We start from the raw sequence: 10970 nt of genomic DNA on the forward strand, positions 1-10970 counted from the left end.
TATAGTAATAAATATTCAAGGGGTAGTATTGTAACTTTACTGGGCCTAGAGTACAGAAATTCATGGCTAGTCATGATTCACAAGCCACAACGACAATGAAAATGAAAACTGCATCGATTGCAGAGATAAAAATAAAATTTAAGAGGGAAATGTCAGAAATGGGCCCCACCTCAGTCAATAGTAAAAAAGTCGTACCTTCAAATTATTGCCCTCCCGTTTAATTCGCTGAACTCTGTAGCTGTAGCTCATTCTTCTTAGCTCTCAATACTCTTCCTTTGACCCTTTTGCCCTCCAATTATTTAGAATTCCAAGTGACACGTCATAAACTAATTTAGTAAAATAATATTAAAAATGTTTGTTACATGAAATGCAGATTTCCAGGGTCAAATGTGGAACATTTTCTTGATAATAGTATTAAATTTGGCTTATTATGTGGAAAAAAAACCCAAATAATCTTTTATTTATTTATTTAAGCCCCACTGGTAATACTCAGACATTAGTCGGTTTCATATTCCTCGGGAATACCCCCATGAATTATAGCATTTTAAAACATATTTTTCCAAACAATCATTGGTCTAAAATTTCAAATTTATGAACGTGAGTTAGAGCTAGAGACGAATTAGTGTTCACCACCAACTTACTTGTTATTGAAAGAGATGAATACAAGTGATTGGGGAATATTGGATTTTGGGCCCAAATTTAGTCAGCCCATCAATTTCTCTTCTGAAGTGGGGCCCAATAAATAAATCAGTTCAACATTACAAAAAGCCCAAGTCTCGGTCCCAATTTTAGAACTCTCTAGATCTTCAATTCAGACCGTTGATTCGTAACTTTTGATCCGGTCCACCTTCGTCTCTCTCTTGCCCTAATTTCTGATCTTTGTCTCAATCCCCTAATCTCAGCTCCCATAGGTAATCTTTGTAATAGATTAGGTATTGTGTTATTCTCTTCTTTCTATCTTCGAGCTCAAGTGGATGCCGAACAAAGAAAAATACACTGAGAGCTAGAAAATTCAAAATTATCTGAATTCAATTAGTGACCTAATCTTATGCACAAGCAGAATAAGTATCCAATCAAATTCAATGGATGTAGGTCCAGTATATACCATTTAAATTAAGGGCGAAAAAAAAAAAAAGAATAACCAAATATTTCAATTTTCTTTAAATACTATATCTTTTTAAGACTATTTTCGAGTGTATGATTCGAATAACAAGATACAATTCCTCTAGATTTACAGTTGACATAAATGTGAATTTACACTCTAAAATTGCTACTCGTACCTATTAGTTTATTACTTCCAATCTTTCAGCCTGAGGCATACAAAGATCTGTCACAAGAAGCCATGGTTAATTGACAATATGCATGATGAGTGGTCAAGAATTACTGGTTCCCAATCCTAACTTAAGAGAGAAACCGAATTAGGATTATGAGTTAAATATGTCAACCATGTTAAATTTTCGTTGATTCAGATAATTTATCTGAAACTTCCATCTCTAAGAAGAGGAGCTTTTCGGGTAGCTATTGTATCGACCCAGCAAAGATATTTCTTCTGGTGACATTGACAGCGAACCAGAACTCAGATAATGTCTTGGAAGACGTAATCTGTGGTAAATTACGGGTGTTACTAGAATATCTATAACCGCCAATAAAATCCAACATCACCAATTTCTAAATTGAAGAAAATAAACTTTGCACATACCTTCTTTGCTTTCTTGTGTTGTCAATGCACCCAGATAAACGGGAGGCTTCATATCTTGAAATCTGGCCCAATGTTGAGGCGTACTCATGGAATGCACCGCCCATTGCTGCCGAGTACGATTTTGAAGGGACTATAGACTGAATAATATTGCCAAGACACGAGTCTGATCTGCTGCTTCTCAGAAAGAAGAGAGAATACAATTAGTTGTATCAAGGAATAATGATTGCTGGAAAAAACGGCAACTAGTTATAACTCAAGCTTGTTTTAGTAATTTACTTTCAGGATAGGAAATGGATTAAATCTCGTACCTTGTTAGAAGATTGAAAGTTTTGATTGTTTTCATATTGGATCCATCAATCTCTTTTTGATCTTGACAAGCCAGCTTTCCCAATGCAACTGAGCTTGCTGAGAATGATAACATTTCGGAGCCCAAATCCAAGGTGTTTGTGGACCCCACAACTGACCCTAACGAAGCAATTTCCTTAGCGTAGAAGCACATTCCATGCTGAGCAAGAATGGATGACATCTCCAACTGATTATCATAATAACTATAGGAATGCATTCTCTCACTAAGAATAGTTGATGACCCCAAAGAATCCTGTGGGATTAAAAAACTACATTCACTACACAAATCACAATCATAAATAAGCAGTATCCAATTGGGGGTGGAGTACTTACAGAGACTAGCTCTTGGCAGTCTTTGAGCAACAAATCAGCGTCCGAGATTAAATTACTCATTCCATGAGTAAGTTTCAAAGCTTGACAAGCAGTTTTCTCTTCCTCACTGACGTATTTCCTTAAATTATTGCATCGACCGCGTAACTTTTTCCATGTCTCTTTCACAAAGTCAGTCACCTGTTCAGCTTCGGATTTGTCGAAGGATTTCAAACTCCTCATGAAATCCACACGACTACACTCATCCAACAGTTGATACCCTCTCGGAACATGTGCCTCGGATTTTGAAAGAGAGTCTCCTACCTCCTCTTCATAGTCACACAATGTATTAGTGTCGGAATTGTGTCCTAGTGTTTCCTGCTCTTTCCGCAATAAACGAAAAGGTGCGGTGGATTGGGAACCAAAATCAGTTATTGGGTCTTGGATTTGGAGTACAGAATTAGCTCCATCTGCGTTAACAAAATGGCCATATGACACTGTAATGGAATATAAATCTTCTTCATGGATAACCTCTGTCTCAGGTACAAATGACGATTCTGGCACAGATGAGATGTCAGGTGATCGACATGTGTCCTCTATAATAGAGCAATCAATTCTTCCCTCGAGATTAAAGCGAGCTTCTTCCAACCTGTCTACTTCAGAATGAAAGATTGGCACACTAGGAATTTGGTCTATTTTGGTAGGTAAAAACTGAGGGATTGGCATTTCTTCCATATTAAATACTTCAGCATTAACATCTCCTCCAGCTGAAACTAGGGGAATACTTCTACACGAGAACTCGTCTTCCGAATCAGAAGATAGAACTGTATTATTTTTTCTCCGACTACTTTGCCGAGCAAATGCAATTGGGGAGTTAGAAAAATCGAAGAGTTCGATATTGGACTCAAACTGTGCACACTCATCATCATCAAGAAGTGAGCCTTGCAAGCGTAACATAGCCGTTTTTTTCACTTCAATAGAGTCTGGTTCAGCATCCTGCATATGGATATTTGCTGTCGTATAATCATTTAGGTCCTCAACCATATTCGTGTCTATTAAGCCATAGTTTTCTTCTGTTAAAGCCAAAGACTTAACAACCTCCTCTGCCACAAGCTCAGACAGCTGTGAAGGGTAACCCCATTCTATTAATTTTGGTAGGATAGAATGCCCTGCATCAAGATCGAATAGTACTGGCCAATATGTTGGATGCGGTTCATTACCTGAACAAAGTGCAACAATATCCTTAATGAATAAATAAAGATCACAGATGATGAGTGAATTCAAACAAAAACAGTAGCAAAATGAAAACTAAGCAATTATAAGTGCACTCTGCAGGTGTATGATGAGGCAATAAAAGAATTCAAACAGAAAAAGGAAAGATATATGTATCCTTTTCTTGAATACATGTCAATCAAGTATACACAAATGAGGATACACAGCTATGTTTTTGTTTTCTTGTGCCGAGTAAGTTTTACAGGGGGAAAGAGACTTCTTTCAAATTTTCAGGAAACCCATGGAAGAGTCCTGCGATCTTGTATATATTAAAATGCTTACAAAGATTGCAAACACGTATCAGACTTCAAATTTCTTAGGCCTTTTTTCATCCCTGTATTTCTGCCATATATGACTCCTTGGATCGTTACCAACAAGTAACAAGCAACAACAATTAGAATGATAAATTACCTCTACCGAGAGTTTGACCCTGGAACCAAAACTGGAGAAGCATGATGGTTTTGCGAATGTCTCCTTGACAATAATCAACAAATCTTTCTACCAAGCAAGGATGGATGCTAGCTTTTTCTGCATCACAAATCTAGAAGGGTATTATAATATTGCCTTATAAACAGAGAGCTGAATGATAATCTGATAAAAGATTCACCAAGAACTATTACCATATAGACAAGTCTAAGGAGCTCCTCTACTGACGGGACGGAAAAACATAACTGAAACCTGTCCAAATTCTTAGGGAGGACAGGATTGTCACCTAAGAATTATTTACAGAAGTTAGTCGGCAAGTAAGAATATTGCTGAGGCTCACAAATATAAGCAATAGAACTTCTTACTATTGCTTGTCAATATCATGGGCCTTTTAGCAATCTGCGCCAACTGTTGTATGGTTGTAATAAAACCGTGATCTTCGTAGAGAGTAGCATCCACATCTTCAAAGAGTATCAATGTTTTAATCCCATCCTGACAGTTGCCAGTTCTGTTGTACCCAGCAACTGATATTATCGGGCATGAACCAGTATCTTGAGAATCCTCCTTATCTGGAAAGTGTGTTAGATCAATTACTTCACTGTCACAGCAACCCACCTCTTCGTTAACCGTCTTATAGAACTTTGGTTGCACTTTGCTGTCTGAATTTGTTGCATTTTCTACTGTGCTGCAACAAAAATAGGCATTTGATATATGTTAGTGATAGTCACAAGTACACATGCCTTCAGCCTGTTGAAGTTTTTAAGTAAATCAAACTGACCAAAAAAAATAAAAATAGAATCATATCCTAGATACTTCCATGTGCAGTATTCAAACTAGAAGGCCAAACAAATATATAATGTGCCACACCTTGAAATAAAACAATAAACACTAAAATTTTCATGGCAATATATGGATACTTGTAAAAACTGAATCAAATATACCCTAATTTTCCGAGTTTGTGCAGTAATGTACGAATAGTGCTAGAGTTTCATACATATTATTATTTTTTCTATCCTTCCTTTGAATTGGTTCTCATTTTTTATTATATCGGATGCAATCCTAATTAGTAAAGCAGCTCATTCATTCAGTAGAAAGAAAAATCATGCAATTTCTTTGGTAGACTGGCTTTTAAGTAAAACCAACAGTTAATTTAGACAAACCGCTGCCAATGAGATTCCACAGCCTCGCCAAATTTTTGCTTTACTAGAGCTCCATTACGCCAATCTGATGAATTTATCTAGAAAACAAGAACAAAAGTCAGATATGTTATATGAATCAGAGCAAGTCTCAACAGCATGTATCCACGTCATCGTTGCACATGGATAGTGGGGCAAATTAGAACATATGAAGATAATAATAATTCTTCTAAATAAACCAGAAGATTTTTAATAAACAATAGTAAATGAAAAAATATGGGCATGAGTTTGTATAAGATGAAACTTTAGCTAATTTTTTTCGACTATACAAAATACCTCGATAATCTGAAACCCTTGATCTCTCGCACAAGCATAGATGGAAGCAGATTTCCCACTCTGCAATCACAAACACTTCCAATCACCAACTCTAGACAATAAAACAGAGCATCAAATACTTCCTACGCAGATATACTAGATGTTTTGTTAATTTAGAGCCAGAAAGCGAAGATATGCACTATATACCCCAACTGGCCCAGTAACTAAGAGAACATTTTTCAAGCTTTCTTCACCATTGTTGGTATCAGAGTCACTCTGCTGATAATCATGATCGACATCTTGCACAATAGAATTATCTTCATCCATGTAACATCTAGTAGTAAGAGATCCCCTTTTGTGCCAAAGATGAAGCCATTCACTTAAATATTTTACTGATTCAGCATTTCCACATACCTGAAGATAATCAAACAAACAACTGTATAAACAAAAAGAAAAGCTTAACGATGGAGAAAAGAAAGGAAAATGTTAAGAGCCATGTCATTAGATTATAAAGAAGCATATAGTATCCCTCCACGATGTCAAAAAGACCAATCTAATCAGACAGCATACCCAGTAATACTCACCTAAATTGGAGGAACCTTCATTTGGCAATTAAAGAAAGATATGAAACTGTAGGAACGGTTTGACTGAATTAAAGCAGCAGACATGCATATCAGAACTCAATTTTGAAATATTACTTAGACATCAACCCTAGATCACCCTATTCTCAAAGTATTCTTCAGACACAATATATATCATTAGAGGAACGTTCCTTTGACAAAAAAAATAAAAAATAATTAAGAAAATAATTCAACAAGATGATACTGCAGAAATGATTAACATGCATGTAATAACTCACTATTGAGGAGTTCTTTAGGTATCAAACCTAGGTATTCCTCATACACTATATATTTCTAGATAGTATGATATTGGGTAATCAGCATAGAAGAGGGAACTTGTCTAACACCATATGGCAGATATTTCACCTGCTTGGCATTCTGAGGCTGGTAGTTGTCTGTCCATAGGTAATTTACAGGCTGATTCTGACAAGTGTGGTAATGAGACATGATCCTGGATTGCAACAGCATAAATGAAAAAAATTCAGATATTACTTCTGTTATGAAAACCACTGTAACTCTCAAGTGTGAAGAAGCATTTCACCAGGTATTGGGAATTAATATTTGATATAATTTAGGAACAAAAAAATAAAGAGAAAATATTCAATCGCAGAAAATGAAAATTGGAAGTTCGAGTGGAACATGTAGGCAATCATTGAAGGAAGAAACATTTTTTTTGAAAAATCAAGTATAACTGTTCTTACTTGAAGGATGAAAGTTACAACTAAAACTGAAATTCAATTTATGACATATTCAATATCTCAACTAAAAACCAGGAACGGAGTCCAAATTATGTTCAGAACAAAAACATTTTAAAGGTACTTACTTAGACACTGTCCATGAGTAATTATTAATTGTTTTCTCAAAAAAGAGCATCGATGATATAGATGTCAATGAGTCAAATTACTTAATATGCGCATAATATGATTTTACCTTTCCTCAAGAAGCCTGTCCTGGGACTCAGGTTCTAAGTTTCCACAAGGCATTCCATCAACGAAGTCAGATTTTTCCAGTTTATGGTCCTGAGAATGTTGAAGATCAGGACTTCTTGCAATAACTATGCATATGAAAAATGAAATATAGGCACACGCCTGATTTACGTAATAGCATAGTACATTCCTTTTATTCAATATGACATGCATCTTCTCGAAGAAGTTCAACAAATTGAAAAGGAAACACATTTCCATTAAGACAAGTGCTTCATGAAGGGAGCAAATTCCTGGAATTACAGCCAAATATAGCAACTGACAGTTACCTGCAACATTGATTCAACTGATGCACCAAGTAAACCTTCTGCATCTTTTGGCGGCATATTCGACTTTTCTTGTTGTTCGACACATGTTTCTGTCTTATTATCGAATGGTAAGGGTGAAACAGAATGTGAACACTCCGGAATAATAGGCAGCCTCTCAGAAACATCTTGTTTTGGGACAGAATACTGATGAGAGTTTTGATATAATGGTGTTCTTCTGGCTAAGTGAGAGACACTCGGAAAGTTATCAAAATTTAAGGAGTCGACAGATCCTTCATAAACTGGTGAGCATCCACATTCTAGATCATCATTAGCACTTCTTTCCGAAAATGCCCATTGTCCCCAATTGAGGGTTGTATGATCACCCTGCAGACGAAGATTTTTCAAAATTTACCAGAACGAATTAAATCCTACTGGTTTATTTTATGTGTGGCAGAAGCTGATGAATAATATGGTATAATGCTAGTTGTTCAAAACAAATGAACTGCGTACCTCAACATTCTCAAAGACATGAATAGGGTTGAAAGCAATGCCTTTTTCCCTTCTCTCAAAAGAGGTCAATTTAGTTTCTGAATCAGTCAAATCTTGACCTGATTTTCCCCCTCTCCATGATTTGAAAAACGGATGAATTTGTTTTCCAGCAAATATACGTGAATTTTCCTAACAAAAACAAGGAAAATTCCAAGATCATAATGTGGAATAAGATAAAATATTTTTCTAGGTCAGACTTCACTCCTCAAGGGAGGAAAAAAATTCCAGCTAACAAACCTCGGCTGTCAATTTTGCCTCCAATCTAAGATCAGGAATTGTTCGCGATGGTTGCTCATCCAGTGTAAGATCAAATGGGATCTGACCACAACTTGTTTCTCCAGTGCCACGTTTCATTTTTTTGTTGGGTGTTGAATTTCTCTTTTCCTTCCTTGGAGTTGAGTTATTCTGCCGCTTCAACTTTCGAGGAGTACTCCTACCATCTACGGAAATTTCTTTCATTACAATAAATTAAGCTGGAATATTTGTAAAATCATCTAATGCTCCTCTCTAGAGTCATTTCAAAGGTAAACAATTGTAATCTTTTCTCAATGAGATGACACAAGAAACAGGCATAATTGTGAGATAGAGTAGTAGTTATCCTACTGACTAATAAGAATCATTTCAGAGTTTGAAATGTGACAAGAAAATAACATACTTGCAACAGAGCATGGAGTTGAACACATTTCATTATTTTTTTCTGGAGAGTCGATGGATATCAGCTGGTTTTGCTGCCTTTTTTGCTGCTGTCGCTCAGATGCCTTCATAAAAAAATTGCCCTCTGAAAGATAATCAGACCAAATTATTCAATATAAGAACCATGTTTCTATAATATAACACATCAACTAAAAAAGCAGCAGGATTCTCCTTATCCCTCTTTCTGATTGGAATTGGACTTGGAAGGAAGAAAGAATCATCATAACTGCAGCAAGGTATTCACTTACTGGCAGTAATTGGGGATTCATTGTCATCAACTTGCTTGCTTGAAGTCTCTTTGCCGTTTTCTATAACCTTAAAAGTAAAACACACAGACATTAGTACATAAAAAGAATGATCATATAGGTTATGTGTAACATTTTTCTTGACATTCCTTCTACCTAGCCTTATAAGTTCGTAAAATACAACTAACAGACACAACTGAGTATCAAAGAAGCACTCTTAGGCCAATGCTACAGGCACATCCTACTAATATCAATCTTCTGAATTCTTGAAGCAACTACGTGAAGTTCCTTTTTAATAAACATTCTTTCACCATGAGGATTCATTCTTATTGGAAATACTAGAGGATGCAGCAGCGGCAGTTACAACTCTGAGTCACCTTACAACAATCACTTCTGGAGTTAATTAGTAAGTGTTTACAATGAATGAGAAAGCAAAAAAGAAAACCGAAAGGAGAGGTTTAATAGTCGACGCAGATTTAGTACTCATAAGTCTTATTGGAGTATAAAACATACCATCTTACTCAAAATTGATTTCTAAAAGTCAAATAAAGCATGGTTTTTAACTTATTAAAGTGACCATGAAAATCTCTTTTCATTAGGTACTTCTTGAAGCTAGAATTTATAAGTTAATAAAATTGACATATCGGAATATATCAAGCTGTTTAAGCTCAATCTACTTGGTATATCGATTAGCTTTATACATGAATGCAGGTATGCAGGCAGATTGTCCAAGGCATGTAACCCGCACCAATCTGATGGGGCTTAAACATTAAAATAAGGACTTAGACCATAACCATCTCCATCATATTCAGCTCAATCAATTAAACTCGTAATCGTATTATTAGATTAACAAACCAAGCTCATATCCAAATTTAAGCTTGTTAATGGAAATTCGAATCAAGCATGAAGAATGCTTCGATTGATCAATCTCCATTTATCTAAACCCTAACATACACAATAAATAACGCACACATACTTTATTCCATGAACTACATAGATGAGTACATGCTTCCTACAAAAATAACTTCTGATTTACAGGTTAATCCTGAATGCCTATGCACTATTTCTCAATTCACAAGCAACAGTCTCAGAATCCAACATGTGATCGAAATAGTGAGTTATCAACTAAAAGCACGAATTACCTTCTTTGTAGAAGCTGACGGCGTCGTTTTGGACTTCGAATTACCTTTCCTTTTACCTTTTCCTCGGCTTTTGCTACTGCCACACCACTCCTCTTCTTCCTCCGCCTCATCTTCTCTATCGGCATGGCGATCTCCAACTTCCTTGATCGAACTCTCCTTGTGAGGAAACAGTGTCGATTGAACCAATCGTCGCCTGACATTCTTCCCCTCCATAGCTGAATTAGGGTTTCAATTCAGTTCAATCCCTCTGCGAATTTTGCCGGAAAGGAGAATTGTGATTGGGAAAGGGTTTTGCTGAAATATTTTAGTTGTGCAATTTGACAGTGAACGGTAAAAATCGGTTTTTGTTGAGGAATAAAGTAGTAAATAATAATTAACGTGAGAGTTTATATATTTTTCAAGGGCGATGGCAGGAAATAAACTATTTATATTTTTTTAGGGATTTAGGTTTCCTTGAAGGTGACCTGTGGAACCGGTAACAAGTTATTTCTTTGTTTGCAATTCTCCCGCGCGGAAATTTCCTTCTCTTTGGGATTCTTTTTGTGTTTCCCGCGTCTTCTCTAATTAATTATTTTAATTTATCAACACGCCAATAATTTTATTGTATTGCTTGTTTTTTACTAGGTGTTTTGATAATGGGGATTGCTAATTACGGTTCCATATTTACGAACACAATCGTGCCAAAACTCATCTTGTTGAAGTAATTTACATACAATCGGATGAGGATTGAGATACATATCACAATGGGGTAAAATTATTTATTTTCGTTGTACAAATTTTAAAAGGAGGATTCACGATCAAAACGGGCGCACAAGATCTACTTCCACGTACAAACTGGATGTTCGGTGAGATCCACGCCCAAAGTGTGTATGCGGAACACTTTTAAGCACCTAGTTTAGGCGTGCAAAATATTTATTTATTTAATTAACTATGTTTTGTTTCATTATTTTCTCAGAAAGAGCAATAAAATTCGTCTACACTTGAAATT

The 10970-nt window shown here is 36.0% G+C and overlaps 1 protein-coding gene across 3 annotated transcripts; it reads right to left on the bottom strand.

Annotated features, from left to right (window-relative positions):
• Positions 1-1154: 1154 nt before the first annotated feature.
• On the bottom strand, positions 1155-10393 carry LOC105974362 (P-loop containing nucleoside triphosphate hydrolases superfamily protein). 3 transcript variants are annotated; one of them, XM_012999448.2, is made up of 18 exons: positions 9983-10393; positions 8844-8910; positions 8558-8680; positions 8140-8342; positions 7864-8031; positions 7375-7737; positions 7053-7141; positions 6489-6573; positions 5710-5916; positions 5524-5583; positions 5212-5288; positions 4417-4736; positions 4246-4337; positions 4037-4166; positions 2378-3573; positions 2008-2297; positions 1700-1870; positions 1155-1602 (listed from the first exon to the last, which is right to left on the bottom strand). In XM_012999448.2, exons 1-18 carry the CDS (start codon positions 10193-10195, stop codon positions 1494-1496), a joined length of 3963 nt encoding a protein of 1320 aa, XP_012854902.2. In that variant the 5' UTR covers positions 10196-10393; the 3' UTR covers positions 1155-1493. The 3 variants fall into 3 exon arrangements, with proteins under 3 accessions (XP_012854902.2, XP_012854901.2, XP_088671981.1); XM_012999447.2 differs by having other exon boundaries at positions 1700-1873; positions 9983-10381; XM_088815855.1 differs by having other exon boundaries at positions 1700-1867; positions 9983-10374.
• Between the last annotated feature and the right edge of the window lie 577 nt (positions 10394-10970).

Source organism: Erythranthe guttata, chromosome 3 (genome assembly GCF_056151865.1).
Source record: "Erythranthe guttata isolate IM_541 chromosome 3, IM_541, whole genome shotgun sequence".
Taxonomy (NCBI): domain Eukaryota; kingdom Viridiplantae; phylum Streptophyta; class Magnoliopsida; order Lamiales; family Phrymaceae; genus Erythranthe; species Erythranthe guttata.